The following is a 19,109-nucleotide window of genomic DNA, read 5'->3' as shown; positions in this document are numbered from 1 at the left end:
ATTCTTTTTATTTTAGCCGTTCTAGTGGGTGTGTAGTGTCATTTCACTTAAGCATAAACCAGAATGACAGTTTATTGATTTTTGAATCGGAAGTAGATATTTCAGTCAGCTTAATTCTGTCAGGTGATCACAAGTCTCTTCCTGTCTTGCCCTGTTACTATTAAAAGGCTGCTTTATGAACATGGAGTATAAAAAGAGATGTTAGTTGAGTGATCTTAGTAGCCTGTTAAAGAAGTATGGTAATAGGATATACTGAGTTCCTCTGTCTGGTTATTACACCTGCCAGGTCAACCAGGCTGCTAGATCCAGCTGGTCCAGGAATGCTTTGCTTTTATCACTATGCTCTTTAAGGAAGCTGTGGTTTTTATTCGGGAGTTTGAAGTAATTAAAGATGAGAATGTTGAATCTTGATATTTTATTCGATTCTGCGGCCATTGTCAGGCTTTTAATGGAAAACAACTGATAACCCATAACACTGTTTCTGTATATTGCTAAGAATTCAAAGAAAGGATATGTCAGTGTCAGCTAGAGAATCCAAAGGAAAGCTTCATATAGTGGAGATGATATAGTTGTATCTAAAGTCGTGTTTATGTTCAAAGGCCGAAAGAAAAGCATAAAGGCAAACATAGGTAACCAGTGGCTTCAAAATGGCGTAATAAATCATTAAGTGAATTGAAGGTTCCTCAGATCAGCCAGAAAGCTAGATGTGTTTTGGGGGGAAAAGCCTGATTATAGGGATGGAAGTAGGAAAATGGATGGAGGTCTGTAAAACTGACAGCAGTGGCTGTTTTCATTGCAGAGTGCTTATATACACACTGAACTTAACTTTTCCAGCGTAGGTTGGACTTCAAGAGCGTGTCCTAGAGAAATCATGAGCAGGACGTAAGGATGATTGAATATATGTGCTGATTATGTTTCTTATTTATGTGTTTTAATTCTTTAGGCCCTAATAACAGCAACCCTCAAACCTCAGCTGTTCGAACTCCTACCCAGACTAATGGTTCTAATGTTCCCTTCAAGCCTCGAGGGAGAGAGTTTTCCTTTGGTAAATATGTGTTATGTTTTTCTTTATTTCATTATTTTAAATAAAAGGAGTTAGTAAAATATTTTACTAGTTGAATTGTTTTCTTGTTTTTATTCGGTGAGTTAGTATATATTAGCAATTAAAGGCACAGATTATAGAGCCAGACTGAATTCAGATCTGGTGCCAGTACTTTATAATTCTGTGACCTTGAGCAGGCTGCTTAACCTCTCTGGGCCTCAGTTTCCTTATCTATAAGTGGGGATAACATTACTTCCTGTTCCATAGGGTTATTAGGAAGATGATAAATACCAGATCATTTAAAGGGTAAAACTGTATCTGGCACGTAGTAGATACTGTAATTGTTTTGGGGCGGGGGTATTTTGGTTTTCATTTGTTTTTTCATTTATTCATAGCCAACATATTAGTAATATAATAAAACAGTTAAATAATGCATCAGGATTAGAGTAGTTATCAAGACATGCCTGTGTTTAAAACCTATGTATTTTTTATTTTGTATTGCTTAAAGATGCACAATAAAAGATGAAGAAGTTCCTGCCATTGGATGTATACTAGTAACTATTACTAACATCTTAATCGCTCTTGTTTTTTTTATATGCAGAGGCCTGGAATGCCAAAATCACTGACCTAAAACAGAAAGTTGAAAATCTTTTCAATGAAAAATGTGGTAAGTTTATTTTGAAATACTATTATTAAAATATGAGGTAGCTTTTTTATAAAGTAGAAAAATGTGAGCATGGTAAAATTGTTCAGCATTTATATATTACTGTCATCAGAAGTGTGTGGGTTTTGCAGGCGTGAATTTTATAATTTCTTCCACATTTCTGAGCACCAAGAAATTGAAGAAATTTTTCTAAAATTAATGTGATTTTTTTTTAAAAGAAAGGTTTTAGTAGCTGCACAATGTAATTTAAAATACGTTTTTTAAAAAGGTTTATTAGTTTTTTAAAAAGTTATAAATATGAGAACCAGTAAATGTGTTTTGTTTTTGTTCTTTTAGGTGAAGCTCTTGGCCTTAAACAAGCTGTGAAAGTGCCGTTTGCGTTATTTGAGTCTTTCCCTGAAGACTTTTACGTGGAAGGCTTACCCGAGGGTGTGCCATTCCGACGACCATCTACTTTTGGCATTCCAAGGCTGGAGAAGATACTCAGAAACAAAGCCAAAATTAAGTTCATCATTAAAAAGTAAGGAAATAAGATGAAACAAGATTGGCCATGAGTTGATACAGTTTGACGCTGGGAGATGGCACATGGATTCAACTTTGGAGCTCAGCCAAACTAACCTTAGGGTCAAAGAAGCTCTTTAAGCTGTACCTTTGTATATATTTTAAATTTTTCGTAACTGGTCAAAAGAGGGAGGGCTATGGCTTATCAGAGGGATAACAACTTGATTTTGTGAAGTCTATGCACAGTGACATTTTTTTTTTAATATAAATTTATTTTTTATTTATTTTTATTTTTGGCTGTGTTGGGTCTTCATTGTTGCGCGCGGGCTTTCTCTAGTTGCGGCGAGCAGGGGCTACTCGTCGTTGCAGTGAGCGGGCTTCTCATCGTGGTGGCTTCTGTTGTTGCAGAGCACGGGCTCTAGGTGTGCGGGCTTCAATAGTTCTGGCGCGCGGGCTCTAGAGCCTAGGCTCAGTAGTTGTGGCGCATGGGCTCAGTTGCTCTGTGGCATGTGGGATCTTCCCGGACCAGGGCTGGAACCCGTGTCCCCTGCACTGGCAGGTGGATTCCTAACCACTGCGCCACCAGGGAAGCCTCACGGTGATATCTTAATGGTTGATACTACTGGAGTCTAGGCAGTGGTTCAGTTTTATAAAGCCCTTTTATTTCTCCAGCTTACAGAATATTTTAAATTTCTCTCCTGTTTGCTTGGAAATCTGTGAATTATGCCAGCACAATTGAAGTAAATGGAAATAATTAGAGTTAACAAAATACATTTGAAATGAAAGGAATTTTAGGTTTTATTTATTAAAGGTTACTTCTGAGTTCCCTAAGGATGCTGTCAAATAATCAGAGCTGACATTGCCAACCAGAGTGGCCTCCCTCTGTACCTTTGGCCAGGTCTGTAGAGGCTAAGGCCCCTGCTTCTGCTTCCTAAGAGAGACAGTCTCTTGTGTTCAGGTTTTTACAGCCTGTCTTCTGTTTCCATGCTACCTGCATTCGGGTCTCTTCCTGTTTCCTTCTCCAGTCTAGCATCGACTCTTTCCAGGATATACTGAAACCACAGGAAGAAGCTGTTTATACTAGATGGGGCTGGGGTGGATGTTAAAATCACAAATATAATTAGTCTTTGTGTGTTCCTTTAGAGATCCATGTTACTTCTGTTCTTCCATTACTAAGAATGTGTATTTATAGAAAGTTACTGGCTTTTTAAATCTCTTACTTGTTTAATTTTTAATGTTTTACTGTTGGAATGTTAGCCCAAAAGTTTTTTCTCTTTTCTTGTTCTTAGGCCTGAAATGTTTGAGACGGCAATTAAGGAGAGCACCTCCTCCTCGAAGAGCCCTCCAAGTAAGCATGTGCTACAGAAAACATGCTGTTAGACACTTACTTTGCAGCACTAATTTAGAAAATTGTTGAAAGAGTGGCTACTGAGATAAAGCCAGGAAAGCTCATTCAAGGTTGGGGTTTGGACTAGTTTACGATTTTTAAGTTCTTTAATACCTAAGGATCTCCACGTATCTGATGCTCTACGAAGCACCACAAGGAAGAGAAAAAAGTGAAAAATGTCTTTCGGGAAGCCTAATATCACAGAACAACAAAACATGTCATGAAAAGGAACAAAGTTGGGTTAAAATACTATCTTTTGTAGTCTGAACTGTAAGCACTTTATTAGGGAAGATTTAATTACATTTGTATATGTTCTAATCTCAAGTTTCTGTTTTAAGGAAAAATAAATTCATCGCCCAATGTTAATACTACTGCATCAGGTGTTGAAGATCTTAACATCATTCAGGTGACAATTCCAGGTATGATCTCTCTGCCTTAATCATAGTTTGTGGGGCTTCATGGATTTTGAATACACTGCACATTGTGTGCTGTCCCCACCAGCCCCTGCAGAAGTTATTAACCAAATACATCACCTTGTCAGTTTATCGCTGAACAGCTCTTGGCAGTTATTAGACTTGGCATGAGCTAAAACCTGTAGGCTACCCAGATGCCTAGTGTGTTGTTTAAAAAATTTGTATAAGACAGCAAGCAAAAAGCTCTTCATAACTGCAACATTGTCAGTTTGGTGTTATTATTAAATTGTTTGGTTAAATCATTTCAATCTTGATTCGTTTTTTAAAACATTCCAATAACATAAAGTGGAGTTACATAAAGCACCTAAAAACGTATCTGGTATTAAAATCGCATTATTAAGTTACAACTTTCTCTTAACCTTTTTAGACGATGATAATGAAAGACTGTCAAAAGTTGAAAAAGCTAGACAGCTAAGAGAACAAGTTAATGACCTCTTCAGTCGAAAATTTGGTAAGTTTTGCATTTGCATAGTATAGCTTGCAGTAAGCAAGGAAATTTTGTCTCAATAAGATCTTAAAAGTAAATTATGCTCAGGTAGTTTTAATCTGTGCTTTTACAACACTCACCTAAGGTGCTAGGTTCATCTGCGCTTTCATGCCGTTTGTCTTGCTATAGGTGAAGCCATTGGTATGGGTTTCCCTGTGAAAGTTCCCTACCGGAAAATCACAATTAACCCTGGCTGTGTGGTGGTTGATGGCATGCCTCCTGGAGTGTCATTCAAAGCCCCCAGCTACCTGGAAATCAGCTCCATGAGAAGGATCTTAGATTCTGCTGAGTTCATTAAATTCACAGTCATTAGGTACGTGAGCGTTCCTTGCTTGGTCATGAGAATGAACCTGCAGATCACTGAGGCTGAGTCATCTTCCAAAACGTAGTCGTGTGTGGTACGTGCGCCGTGTAGTGAAAGGAGCTATAATGAAATCCTTTACTACTGTACTCTCAGATTCTTTCCTCCTTGTGCTGACTCAGTTCTCTGGTTTTTAAGGCAGGGGATTGTTAGCACACCATGGCCTGTGGACCAGCTCCAGCCTGCCATCTGCCTTTATTTTAGTTTTATGTCTTATTATAACCCAGTCACATCCCGTTTGTTTACATATCATCTGTGGCTGCTTTCATATTGCAGTGGTAAAATTAAGTAGTTGGGACAGAGACAGTGTGGTCTACAAAGCTGGAAATATTTACTGTCTGGCCCTTTACAGAAAAATGTTGCCAGCCTCTCTGCCTCAGGCATCTCTTCACAGGCTTTGGATCAGACAGGGATTCAATACTAAGTCACTTCTGTTTCCTTGTCTGTCCAGTGAGATTGTAGTTGTTTCCTTTGAGAGTGTTAGCTCCTTATCCACAGAGTAGGAATGATGGTTACACCTGCCCTCTAACTGCATTGTGAGAATTACAGTCTTTGATGTGTGCTTGTCACAGTAAGTCTTACGGTATCCTTTTGTCATCCACCTAAGCAGAAGTCCCAAGTGCCCTTCACTCTTTTCTTCCACCTCCCCAAACTTAGCTGTTACTAAATACACCCATTCATTGTCAAGTTCCCACTGTCTGCATAGGACCAACACTCAGAAATAGCTAATGTATTACCTTTCCAAGGCTTTTTCCTCATTTCACTGAAATTACTCTATTCCCTTTGCATTGTTCCTATTTTTTTCCCACCATCTTGGTGTAGCATTTTCTAATAATGTGCCATATTAGTTATTCGTATATCTGTCTGTCTATAGATTAAAAAGTATAAGATTAAACAGTAGTGGACAGCTTTTCTCATTCTAGCATGTAAGTGACATGGGCTAAATATTAGTTGAATAAACTGACTATACGTGTAAACTCTTGTACAGTAGAAAAAAAAACTTATACAATTTGTGTCTCTCTTTAGACCATTTCCAGGACTTGTGATTAATAACCGTGAGTATTTCTTGAAGTCTTTTTGGTTTTTCTCTTTTCTGGGATGTGAGAAGGGGGTGAGGGTGTGTGTGTGTGTGCACTTGCACGTACACTTACCTGAGAGTGTAACATTTTATTACTTCACCTACAGCAGTAATCATTCAAAGTCGTCGTTTTAGCCCTCAGTGTGTGAGGCACCAGGCACTTTCTAGATGTAAAATTGGGCGAGTTGCTTCACCTTTTTAAATCTCAGTTTACTTATTAGGAAAATGGTAATGATATTAGTACCCATTTTGGGAGTTTTAGAGCATTTTAATTGACACATTATGTGTCAGGCCTCTAAAACAGGGACCAGCACTGCCAGGCCCATTTGCTCATGGCACACTGGACTGACCTGCAAAGCCTGAAATACTTACTGCCTCTTTGTAATAAAGTTTGTTGACCCCTGACCTAGTATGTGCTCAGTAAGCAAAATCTATATATTTGTTTACTGTTTTTACTACTACTGTTAATTACTTTTGCTATTAGTTTGTAATTACTGGGCTGGAAAAAGTAAGTCTTTTAATGTGATTTAGCTACTTCTGTTAATATTTAGACCTAGTGTCTGGCAGCCACTGGGCCCTCAGATACTGTTGCATGAACAAGTGTAAGTGTTCTTCCAGTTCCCTGATGTTCGTATCATTTTAAACAGTGTTTTTTTTAGCAAAACTTAATTACGCTAGTATGTTTTATGTTCTTCTGTTAACTTTATTGTTAAAAAATTTCAAAAGTGAGAATTATCCTTAACTAATACCATTAGCATTTCAGTCTTCTTTTCCAACTGGTATTATTCCAACTCTTTAAAATCCATCTGTATTGAGTATTCAATTGTATACTTTGTTGGGAAAGTATTCAGGAGTTTTCAGTGGTCAATGAGCAGCTGAGCCTCGTGAGTTGCTGGTTTGCCCCCTGAGCTGAGAAATTGGGCCGCTCTTGTGCCTGACCCCACCCCCCTGTTCTGCTTCACACTATTGTTGCTGTTCTGTGGCCACCACTCCTTCAGTGTCACAGATTTGGTTATGTCTCTTCTGCCTCCAAGTTTCGAGTTTCACTTTATCACAAAATATATTTGTTTGCTTTTTCCCCCAAGCCATGATTTCTTTTTTTGTAGAATCTGTTTTTACTATACTGTCTATCTTGGCCAAGTATGTTAGTATCTGGGGATGTCAGTAATGAATGAAAGAGAAGTAAACCTTGCTTCTTAGGTTTTCAGTCATCTTTGGCATTCAGCTTTAACTACACCCGGGAACTTTGTCATTTAAAGAAACCCCATGATAAGGTGTGGGGTTTTTTTGGGGGGAAAAAAATTTATTGATCCCAATTCATCTACCTTCTGTGTAATTTTTAATTTCAGAAGACACTGTATTTTATGCCTCCCTGCTCCTTTACCTTATGTTTAAAATGTTCAGTTTTGTTCTTTTCCTTGTGCACTAGTCTATTATAGAATTTTACGGTAATTACTATGAATTAGTTACTTTGATGGGACATACTAGAATTTTTAATATTTGTTCTTGTCATAAGGAAAATAGTGCCTGTTATAGCGAAGTTGGAGCATCAGATTAGAGAATGTATGTAAAAAATGCTTTTCAAATGTAACAATATATCATTATTACTTAAATGAATCTGCTTTCTTTTCAGAGTTGGTTGATCAGAGTGAGTCAGAAAGCCCAGTGATCCAAGGTAAATTAAGCATGGGAAAATATAGAAGTATTCCTACTTAGTCAATAAAACAGGTCACATAAATTGTGTGGCCTCACATGCTTACGTTTACCTGACTTCAAGGAAAGTTAATTCCACAGCACACACGTACACACATATGCACACACTCGTGCACATGCAGACTTGTTTGCTTGGACTCCTTTGTCTGAAAGCCTGTATAAGCTCAAGCCACAGGTCCTCATTGAGAACTGGACCACATGCCATTGATTCCCACCGTCCCAGGTCAGGAACCCTGAGACCAGTGGCGAAGGATGCAGTTGTGGGGTGATGGGGGGAGAATGTTGTTTTTTTAACTTGGCTTCTTATGCCACTTGTTTCCAATGGTTGCTATAAACCAAAATTATGTTGGGTGGAAATGCATGCATTGTAGTTTAAAAAATTCCTTAGAAACAAAGTGTTTAGGCCGGCTGTGTGATTCATTGAAAGTAACGAAAGGCTTTTATTAAAAGGGAGCCCACAGAAGAAAGGGGAAAAAGACGCAGAGAAAGAAACTCCTACTTTCATGTTAGAGCTATGGTAATTAAGATTGTTATTTAAGATTTCGATTGTGTAGGCAAATTTAACAGGTTTCAGAAAAGCAGGTTTTTGAGAATCTGGTTGAGTAACAGTGTATTTAATCCCAAGAATCTGTGGCTGCTGTCTCACCTAGACCTGGGCTTTGTGTACAACGTCTAGAGAGCTTTCTCCCTCTAGGCTCTTTAAATAACTGAAAGCAACTTTTGAAAAATGTTAAAGTAAAATCTTCATGTATTTCTCTTCAGAATCAGCCGAGCCGAGCCAGTTGGAGGTTCCTGCAACAGAAGGTAAAAAGAGTAGTCTGGTTGTCAAAAATTAAGTGCCAAAGACAAAGGATTAATTGTGTTTTTAAAGCTGTTTAACTGGACCTGTGTGGTTGTTTTGTTTCTGGGTGAACTGGATTTGTAGTTTATGCCGAGAAACATTGTGTTTAGAGATGACTCATGGGTTCTTTTCCTCCATTTTCCCCAAATGACTCTTAATGAATTCTGAAATAGTTGAATGACTGCTGTATAACCTAGATATAGCTAGTGTGGGTCCTTTACATGCATAATTAATAAGATGTTTGTTACTTTGAAAATCTAAGTAACAAAATTTAGAACTTACTGCTAGAGAACAGTCTTATCATTTTTAGTATCTTATAATTCCTATTAAATCATTGTAATGATAGTTTGGTATGAGTAGATTTATAATTGAACAGATTTGCATTAATAGTGCAGTTAATCGGTTCCCTTTTGTTTTACTTGATAGAAATAAAGGAGACTGATGGAAGCTCTCAAATCAAGCAAGAACCAGACCCTACGTGGTAGACCTCTTCCCTCCTTAGGGTAAATCACCTTCTGTGTCCAGGATGCCATGTGGTATCTATCTGAACCCACCTGCATATTCATAAGCTAAAGTGTTTTCCCTGCCTCAGCCATAAATGGTGGCCCCGCCTTCAGGGCACGCGAGGACAAAGTATAAGCATACTGGGTGGTTTGAGCTAGAAGATTCAAGCAGAGAGATTTTCCTTGGATCAATATGTATCAGGCAAAGATGGTAAAGCGCTTTGCCTCAAATGGAAAATGTTTTGTTTCTAATCTATAGGTTAAATCTTGTCCTTGCCATTGGAGTTCACTGTGAGTCAGCATCAACAGACTGACTTTTTTTCCCTAATCATAATAACAGTATTTGCAGAGTCTGGCTGAGCTACACAATCCATTGTGCATCTTGCATAATTAAGTTATAAGCCTGATCCAATTATTCCAAACATCTTAAACTTGGCCAGGTTACTACCCAGGAGGGGCAGCTCTAGACCAGGAGTCAGTGAAACTTGGTTTTCATGTCGTATTGAACCACACTAAGCCCCAGCTGTTGAATGTTTTCATGATAGTTAGGGGACACAGTTAGCTCTCATCTGTACCTGACACTCCAGAGACTTTTTTTTGGTCATGGAATTGGCCATGTACTGTCAGTCCATGGATTTAAGTGGTAATTAAGTTGAGATATTAGTGAATCATAAATTCCTATAATCAGATTAACCTGTTTTCTTGCTTGTCTGTTTTCTCTCCTATTTTAGCTTAAAGTATCAGTGGGTGAGAAGAGCTTTTCGGACCTGTTACTGCCCCAAGCTGTGTAATATACTTGTATAACAGAAATACCTTCTATACAAACCTTTTTTTCTACTTTTAGATAGAAATGTCTACTTTTTCAGCAGTTCTGTGAATTGAATTAAAGAGCAGAGTGACTGTAGATTTGGAATGGCTGGTTTCCTTTGGAATGTATTATAAGGATTTTACAGCAGTGCTGGAAAAACGACAGGGAAAATGACAGGGATGAATCGCATCAGATTTTTTACGTATTCAGCAGAGCCTTCAGCTGTGGTGTTTGTCTCCCAATCAAGTGAAGATCTCTCCTACTGGAACATCTCAGCTTCTGCAGTGAAGAAAATACCTGTGATAGTTCAGCTCTTTAGTTTTTCTATTTGAAAAATCACTTAATTGATCCTTTTGTTCACGGTTCTCCTTAATGACTGAGTGAACAGTTAGTATCTGTATATTTGACTAAACCTTTTCCTAAGCTCTCTATCATGGTTCATATGTTTTTTATCGTAATTAAAAACCAACCATCTGGATCACCTAACAGCCAGTAAGAGGTCAGTATCTCAGCGTGTGGCTTATAGTTGGAGTACAGAGAACCTCTTCCATCCACGTTTACTTTTCATCCAAATAAAATGCATGGTGTACCAGAAGTTTCAGATCAGGTATAAGTGTTTGGGCAAGCTGAATGACACTAAAGCCTCACTATCATGTAACCCATTGTGGTGTGGAATTCTTTGGAACACTATTCCAGCTTGGATCAGACTCAAGGGGGTTTCATTGCCTTCGTTACTTTACAATTCTACTGGTAACATTGAGGCTCCAGTGTGGGGAGTGAGGGGTCAGTAAGCTGATTAGGCACCCTCTGATATTCTGCGCCATTTGTAGGAGAATCTTACATGTGTTGAGATTTCACAAACAGTAAGAGTTGTAAAATACCAGCTATATGAAAAGCTAGAGTATGTGATGGCATAGAGTTTTCATTAGCTTTATCACAATATTCACGATGGAGAATTATATTACATGGTAGCAGAAATAGGCATTTTTATGTGTTGCTTATATTTTACCTCAAATTAAATTGTAGATATAGGGTAATAAATAAAATCCATCCATGCCTTTCACACACTAATTCATTTCTTTCTAAGGTGTTTTCATGACTGTGTGGGGAACCCTGGGGTGGCTCGGCGGTAGGCGGAATGCAAGGCGAGGTTAGGTGGGCACGGTCCGGAGGCTCAGCTCCTTGTCAGGACACCACTGCTCACGGTGTGTCTGAGACCACTGTGCCTCTGGGCTGAGCTGGGGCTGGAGCCCCCAGCTTTGTATCTGTGACATGCCAACCGTATGCAGCATACGCGTGATGTTGGAGGTCAGACTCCCTCCCCGGGTAGAGCCCGTATGTCAGCCCCTCCCCCATGAAAACCACACACTGGCTCCAGGTCTTCTCTGTCCTCTCCACCATCACCCTCTGCCTCTCCTTTACCCTTACAAGTGTGACCTCAGGGAAAGCCAGACTGGTTTGTTCCTAACTTACCAACCGACATTAGGAGGAGACAGCTGCTGCAGTAGAATCTCAGGGTTCCTTTACCGTGTTCTTAAGGTGTACACAACCTTGCTGCCTCCACCCACGCTTCCCATCCCAGCCACTGGAGAACCGTAGTCATCCAAAGGCTGCTTTTAAAAGGAGTTAAGCTTGTACACGTAACTCTTTAACAGAAAGTTTGTGGGAGCACAGACCTACAAGGAGATCTGTTTCCCAGTGTAAGTGTATACATCCAGTGTGAAAATTCTGTATATATGCATACACACGACTCTTGTTTTTATATATACTATTAGAAAGCTGCTTTCTTTTTTTTTTTTTTTTTTTAAATATAAAGTTTCTTAACGTCTAACAAGTGCATCCGTTTCTGTCCTGTGGACAACAGCACAGAACCAGTGCTGCGTCCTCGTGGTGATACACAAAAGGTTTAAGAATGCTGTCCTGTCCCATTCTGCCTCTCCTCTAAACAGGCTTATTGGTTCCTTTAAGAAATGTTGAACCTCAGGCAAGGGGTGCTGTTCCTGCATCTGTCTTTGAGTGGAAGAGCCTGGAGGTGGAATAAGTCATTTTTATTTATTAACTCACTGTCGTTCTAACACACCTCATTAACTCTGCTTCCCACAGTCGGGTGTCTCAGTAAAGCCTTCCGTAGGACAGCGTTGTTTCCTGGCGAGGTGACTGCCTTAGCAATTTGCCTCCTTACCTGCGATGGTCAGATTAGCCCTGGTTTCAGCACCATGGGCTTGCTTTAAAATGGCTGGAGTGTCGCCCTGGCTTGCTCATTCGGAGCCCAGGAACCGTCTACAAGACAAGCCTTCCCCCGCCTGTGTTAGTGAACAGGTGGTGCATTCAGAAATGAGACAGTTGATAAATAACGTGATTCTTCAGGGGGTGAGGGGTGTTAAAACTTGGCCACCAAGGTCTTCATTAGATCAGTAAGGACCGGACTGAAAAACAAACGACAGTTCACATAGGTCTCATCAGTAATTCTAATGTGTTTCTGGAACACGTCCTGATTCCTTGATAGTTGATGGTTAAACCTTATTTTACCAGGAAATGCAGCAGAATGACTGGGAACATAGGCCTTGTGACCAAATCCAAGCTCTGCTTCTGGACAGCTGTTATCTTAAGTAAATTTCCGACAGAAAAGCGCTAGAACCAAAGAAATGTGTCCATCGCAGGATTGTATGAGTTAGACCCCGTTTGGTGGAGTTGGGCCAAGTGCTAATGACCCCGTGCCCAGCTCTGGGCCTTGGGTGGCGGGGAGAGCCGAGACCTGTTCATGGGGCAGCCTCTGCCCTCGGGCAGGTGGCAGAGCTGCTGTGGCCACGGCTGTCGGCGGTGCTGAGAGAAATCTCTGCATTTGCCCAGCCTGCCACCACTCAGACTGCGCAGGGCACATGAGCTTACCCTGTTGAGCAGTCAGCACATCCTAAGAGACCTTTTTATCTTTTCATTGATCTGAATCATCTGTGATGCAGGAAGTGAGGTTAGGCTTATTCACTGTGCATTGACGCCCTGTGCCCAGGTCACCTTGGGACTTGAGAGATGAGGAAATAAAGACAAGAAATCAAGTCATCGGCACAGTCTTACCTCCGAGACTGAGGGACAAGACTGGGCCCGGGTCTGTAGCGCCCAATGTCGCCAGGACAGAGCTGCCTACTATGGCAGGCAGCCAGTGCCCCTTTGAAGTAGGCTGGCTCTGTGAGCATCCTCTAGCTTCATTTCTGCCTTTTCTCTTTCCTCCCCACCAGGAACCGGAAAGGTCCGTTGGAGAGGGAGATTGAGAGACCAGACCTCTCCAGTTTCCACACCCCAAGCCCCAGTCTAAATAAACTCAAGATCCTGGTTGGCTTAACCATTAGCGGACAGGTAACTGTCACAGTCTGGTCTCACCTTGCTAAGTGGAAGCCCCACTTCCTGGACTATGTATTTTGAAAGATGTGGTGGTCTCCCAGGGATGCCTCGGTTTCCCTATGATAGGGAAGAAGAGGGAGACGGGATTTGGGGAACTGAGGCCGTCTCTGAGGTCCCTGTTTACTCAGCCCCGAGTCCAGTGGGATGAGCACAAGTGGGGCTGTGTAGCCTTCTGGTTAGACCCCGTAGAGTTGCTCTCCAACCTCTGCAGTTTGGGTTCTGTTTTACTCCACTACCTACTAAAGGGATGGTTAGCTTTCTGTACTTCCCCTCATGGCTGCCAACTTTCTTGGCTCAAAAGGCAGATACCAAAGCGGCTTGTAGCAGGTTGTTGAAATCACAAGTTCCTCAGGGTATGGTGGCCCGTTGACAAGTCACAGTGGGTGGGCCTAGCTGCTGCTCCAGAGGGGCTTTGTAACCCCGGGTACTGGGTGAAAAACAGTAAAGCCCCTTGTCTTCCCAGCTCCCCTACTCTGGTCAACAGTGGTCTTGTGTGTCACCTCCCTCCTGTCCTGTCCCACCCCCGACCCCCCGTGCCTTGTGGTTTTATTTTGAGGAAGTATCAGGAAAGGTAGCACTGAAAACAAGCTATGATACAATGCCCATTTGTAACAGTGTTTCCTGCCGGGTTTCCTTCTCAGAAGCAAGAGCAGGTGGTTGATGGGCCTTTTGTAGCATCAACTTCATGCATGATCTCAGGATGCCTGTTTAAAACCCACAGTGCCTCAAGCTGTAGAAAGCAATAATGACCCTCACCGAAGACCATGTGCTTGGCAGTGCCTGGGGGAACCTAGTGAGAGCTGTTCCCACTCGTTTTCAGTAAACAAGTAGCCCCGACTCGTTTACTCAATGAGCCCCAACCAGAGGCAGCAGAAGAGAAAGCCCACCTCCAAGGCTCCTAAGAAGATTTAGATAAATCCTGAAAGGATCTATAGATCTGCATGCTCTGTAATTTAGACAAATTGTCTTCTCCCTGACAACGACCAATCTATCAATATATCCTCTAGGGAAAATCCCTAATGAAAGACAGCAAGTGCAGGTTTCCAGCAAGGTCAGAGCAGGCACCCTATGGCATGTGGTCACAGAGCCATAGCAAGTGTTGGCTCTTGTTGGGCTTCAGAAGAGGAGCTTTCTGTCTTAGGGGAGTGGCATCATTGCCCCTGGTGCCTGAGGCAAGATGGGACCCTGCCAGGAACCTTTGTAAGCAAACCATCTGTCTACAGGTGACAAGCCCCTCACCCCAGGCCTGTGTGTCTTTACTGTTCTGCACCCCCTGGGCAGTAGCAGGGGTACCGAGCCCTGGGCAGGTCCCAGACGGACTTCGTCACGCCGCCAGCTTGCTCCTCTGCACTGTGTCCGAGCTGGGGAGATGCGGAAATGGCAACCCAGCCTTGGTGACTGGATTTAGGCGGGAGTTCTCGTTACTGGAATTAGCTTCAAGCTCTAGACAAATCACCACAAAACCTCCTGAGGCAGCAGCGTGCTGCTGGATTTAGCCTTGATGGTTGGTTGGTGAGCTTCAAATAGCTCTCGCCATCAGGCCCCAGGGAGGAAGTGGGGCGGGAGGGCGGGCACAGGCCGTCCCTGGGGGCCAGCGTTGAGCTCCTGGCTTTGGAGTGGGACCAGCTTGCAGAGTTCTGTCCGTTTGGTATTTGTTAAGGGCCCTCTTGGTGTCAGGACCCCTGCCAGACGCTGGAGTGCAGAGGGGACAGCCCCAGCCCTGCCCCCCAGAACAAACAGCTGTCCATGCCCTTAGCGCTGTCCTCCCCAGCCTGGTCTGGGAAGTCCCCATCCCACGCCCACGGCCCCAGGCACTGCCGAGCTCTCCCAGGGCCAGGCCAGGGGCTGCGCGCGCACTGACGACTCTCCCGTGACGGCTGCGACAGAGAGCACAAGCCTGCCCTGGGGTCTGAGTCCTGCACAGTTTGCCCCAGCAGCCTGGAGTGCCAGCTCTCATCCGTGTGACACTTCCCTCCTTCAAGGCCCGGTTTAAACGGCAAGAAACCGCCTTGGACCTCCTTAAATCCTCCCAACAGTCCACAGAGTAGGTACGGTTGCTAATGCCATTTTACAGATGAAAAAACAGGCTCGGAGCTTGCCCAGGGGCACACAACCCTGTATGGGAGGAGGTCAGCGTGGGTTGGGTTCCGGGCTGTGTGCTCACAGCCAGCGGTTGGCGTGTACGTGGCCTCCTACAGACCAAAGGCTCATCTGATGCCTGTGAATGTCCAGCACTGGAGCCCTCACTCCTGTGTCCCTAGGCCAAGGACTGGACAGCAGTGTCATCAGGCCCAGGGGAGAAGGAATTCCCACGTGTGGCGCAGGTGTGTCCCAAGCCCCGATCCTGAGTGCAGGCTCCCGGTTCTCTTCTGATGAGGCCTCAAGACCTCAAGACCCAGCCAGAGCCCGCTCCTGGTCTGATTTGCTGAGAAAGGAAGGCTCAGGGTCCCTTGGGAAGCAGGTTGTGAGTGGCCGGCATTTCCACGCAGACCCCTGCTTGCCCTCAGAGCCCCGCACGGCCAGCCTCACCGCCAAGGGAGCCCTCAGCCTACCAGCCGGCAGCGGCCCGGGGGCCCCTCTTCCTCCTCCAGGCACCAGGCGGGAGCTGCCTAGCGTGGGCATCAGCAGGAGGGGCTTAGTTCAGACGTGGGAGGGAACGTCCCATAGCGAGGGCTGCTCTGTTCCCACCTTGGGAAGCCTGACAGGAGATCCCAGAGGGCACTGCCTGGGCCTCAGGCCCTCAGGCCCTCAGGCCAAACCTTTCTCCACGTAGCCTGTCTCCAAGGCCCAGCCTTGGGGATTTCCTGGTTGAGGAACTGCCCAGCCCCGTCCATCTGGGGAAGGCGGCATCTGGAGAGGCCAAGGTCTTTGGGCCAGACTGGGAAGCCCTGCTTCCCATCCAGTCTGGCCTGTCGTGAGAAGCTCCCTCTTTGGGGCGTTTGCACAGTCTGGCTCCTCCTTCGTGAACCCCAGTCGTCATTCATTCACTCAGAAGAGCCGATGGTTAAGAGCGTGGGTCCAGGGCTTCCCTGGTGGCGCATTGGTTAAGAATCTGCCTGCCAATGCAGGGGACACAGGTTCGAGCCCTGGTCCGGGAAGATCCCACATGCTGCGGAGCATCTAAGCCCATGCACCACAACTACTGAGCCCACATGCCACAACTACTGAAGCCCGCATGCCCAGAGCCCGTGCTCCGCCACAAGAGAAGCCACCGCAACAAGAAGCCTGTGCCCTGCAATGAAGAGTAACCCCCGCTCGCCGCAACTAGAGAAAGCCCGCGCACAGCAACAAAGACCCAACGCAGCCAAAAATAAAAAAAGAGGCTGGGTCCAGGGTCCAGACTGCCTAGGTTCAAGACCCAGCTTTTTGCTTACCAGTGGTGGCAACCTATTTACCTCTCTGTGCCTCAGTTTTCCCGTCTATAAAGTGGGGGAAATAACAGTACCTACCTGATAGTCTCATTGTGAGGGTAAGATGTGATCCTAAATATAAAGCACTCCTGACCCAGGCTAAGTCCTTTGTTAGCACTCAATGGGAAGTGGGGGGGGGATTCTGGGGGCTCTGGTATTCATCTAATACCTGGGTGATGGATAACGAGATATCTATAATGTTAGCTAAAATTTTATGTTTAGTTAAACTTCATTTTTCTGCGGTTTTCTATAATTTCACAATTTGAAAGTTCTAAAATTTTTGTTTGTGTCTCCCCCCCAAAACAAACTTATTTATTAATTACCTCCAGTTTTGTTCATTTTTTTAAATTAAGCATTTGGTCACTCACTTGTTTCATCCATGCATTCAAGTAAATCTATCTCATCCCAACAAAAGGCTATGAGCCTGCTTACGGAGGTCCTTTCAAGGTAAACACGAGTTCTTAGCACTTCATGCTTTGGACGCCTGCGCTCTGCCTGGGCGCGGTAAGGAGCAAGGCGACGTTTGGGGAGACCACAGGAGGGAAGTGGAGAGGTAGCAGCTGATGGCTTGGGCCGCTGAGTTGTGCCTGGTGTCTGCAGGACAGGGCAGCCTGGCCAGGCAATTATGCAAGAGTGGAAAGACCGCTGAGAAGAAGGGAAGGAAGTGCCGGGGCCACGACCAGACCCGGCACCCGGGGTTGCGGGGGTACCACTGCAGCCAGCCCCACCAGCCACTTCCTCTACCCTTCCCAGGTGAGCCAATGCTGCAAGTCTGACCTCTGTGTGGGGACCGCAAGGCAGCACCACGTGGGACAGGGAAGACCAGAGACAAGCTGAGCGTCCCTCAGGGAGGGGGCATTTAGTGAGTAATGAAAGGACAGCCACTCAGCCGTGAGCCAAGGGCCTTGTGCTGCAGGGGCCACTGATGTGGAATTAAGTGAGGACTGCCATCCATCATGTGATCCCACTCAATCTGTTCTTTGCTTTCAACTTTCTTTTGAGGTACAACACACCCACAGAAAAGGGCTGTGCATGAAACTGACATGCCTGGGGCTGGGTTAATTTTCAGAAAGTGAGTGCACTTGTGGAAGTGGCATCCGTATCAACAGAGCAAATCACCTGCCGCCTCCTAGTTCCCTCCACTCACTGCTGCCACCCTCCCCCCGCGCTGGAGGTCACCCTGGCTTCCAACCCCACTGACTGGCATGGGCAGTTTTTGAGGTTGGTGTCAATGGCATTCTGCAGAAGGTGTGCTTTGTGTCTGCCTTCTCTATCCACGCCTTGTGTCTGGAAGGTTCACCCGTGTTGTGTCCGGCAGTTCCTGCCCATTGCTGAGTAGTGCATCATCCTTCTGTGCAGGAAGATCCTAGATGTGTAAATGGAAATGATCAGAGGAAGGACTTGCAAGGCTGGTCACACCTGGGGCTGGTGACCTCAGGGTGATCGGGGAGCAGCAGTGACCAGAGGGGACCTGCCAAGCAGATCTTTCAGAGCAGAGGAAATGGACGCCGCGCTTCCTAGATAAAATCCCCTGCCAGAGACCAACCCTCACCCCTGGTGGTCCAGGGGGACCTGTGGCTCTCAGAGTGTTCCCGGTGCTGATGGCCTTTGCCGTCATCTCTCCATCTTGGAATCTGGGGATCTGGGCCACAAACTGGCCCTGCCCACCTGAGCCTGCAGCTAAACTGCCTGGGTCTAAGGCCACTTGCTGCGTGACCTTGAACCGGCTCTATAACCTCTGAGCCCCCCAGGCCCCCCATCTACCTGGCCAAGCACCCCAGGCTTTAGTGAGAGAGGCCCCAGCCTCTCCCCCAGCAAGCTGCTGTCCTCCTCACCCCTCCATCCCAAATCCCCTTCTCCCCCTTCTCAGCAGAGCTGGGAGTCCCCTTTCACTCAGGAGGAAACCACCTGCTCTGAGCGGCCATTCTTTGATCAGGACTTGAACGCGGTTCTCACTCAGTCTGCCCCACTGCCCCTGCTCTCAGCCACAGTCACCCGGGATGTACACCTGAGGCTTGCACACGCTCCCCTGGAGGATTCGTTCCATCAATCACTTCGTGAGTGATGCAGTTACTATCCGAATACTTACAGAGGGCCCACTGCGTGCCAGGCACCAGCTCTAGGGGTTGGGGCCAGAGCCCTCGTCAAAACAGGCCAAACCCTTCTCTCACGGGGCTCACATTCTGGTAGGGAAAGACACTGTAAAAATAAAAATAGTGATGAGTGGTCTGAAAGAAAAAAAAAAAAAAAGCAGGAAAGAGGGGTGGGGTCCGCATGAAGTTTTGCTATTTTATGTGAAGTTTATGTCAAGGAAGGCCTCTCAGAGGAGGTGCCCTTTGAGCAGAAACCTGTAGAAGATGAGGGTGGGAGTTACAGGTGTGTGGGAGATGGGCCAGGTGGAATGGCTTGTGCAAAAGCCCTGAGATGGGAGCACCTGGAACAGAG

At 44.8% G+C, this 19,109-nt stretch overlaps 1 protein-coding gene across 5 annotated transcripts in view; it reads left to right on the top strand.

The window, feature by feature from the left end:
* Positions 1-11,045, top strand: part of GTF2I (general transcription factor IIi) — a 99,842-nt gene extending 88,797 nt beyond the window's left edge. For 3 of the 5 annotated variants that reach the window (XM_061210004.1, XM_061210002.1, XM_061210006.1), the window contains 12 exons: positions 944-1,045; positions 1,644-1,709; positions 2,043-2,226; positions 3,497-3,555; positions 3,933-4,013; positions 4,435-4,518; positions 4,684-4,867; positions 5,942-5,970; positions 7,627-7,668; positions 8,469-8,510; positions 8,974-9,050; positions 9,782-11,045. In XM_061210004.1, the coding sequence (XP_061065987.1) occupies positions 944-1,045; positions 1,644-1,709; positions 2,043-2,226; positions 3,497-3,555; positions 3,933-4,013; positions 4,435-4,518; positions 4,684-4,867; positions 5,942-5,970; positions 7,627-7,668; positions 8,469-8,510; positions 8,974-9,032 (932 nt within the window). In that variant the 3' untranslated portion in view covers positions 9,033-9,050; positions 9,782-11,045. The remainder of the gene's footprint in view (positions 1-943; positions 1,046-1,643; positions 1,710-2,042; positions 2,227-3,496; positions 3,556-3,932; positions 4,014-4,434; positions 4,519-4,683; positions 4,868-5,941; positions 5,971-7,626; positions 7,669-8,468; positions 8,511-8,973; positions 9,051-9,781) is intronic. The other 2 variants (XM_061210003.1, XM_061210005.1) reach the window with 2 other exon arrangements.
* Positions 11,046-19,109: the final 8,064 nt, after the last annotated feature.

The sequence above is a fragment of the Eubalaena glacialis genome, chromosome 13, assembly GCF_028564815.1.
Source record: "Eubalaena glacialis isolate mEubGla1 chromosome 13, mEubGla1.1.hap2.+ XY, whole genome shotgun sequence".
Lineage (NCBI taxonomy): Eukaryota > Metazoa > Chordata > Mammalia > Artiodactyla > Balaenidae > Eubalaena > Eubalaena glacialis.
The sequence above is the reverse complement of the archived record's forward strand: the minus strand, read 5'-3'. Positions and strand labels throughout refer to the sequence as shown.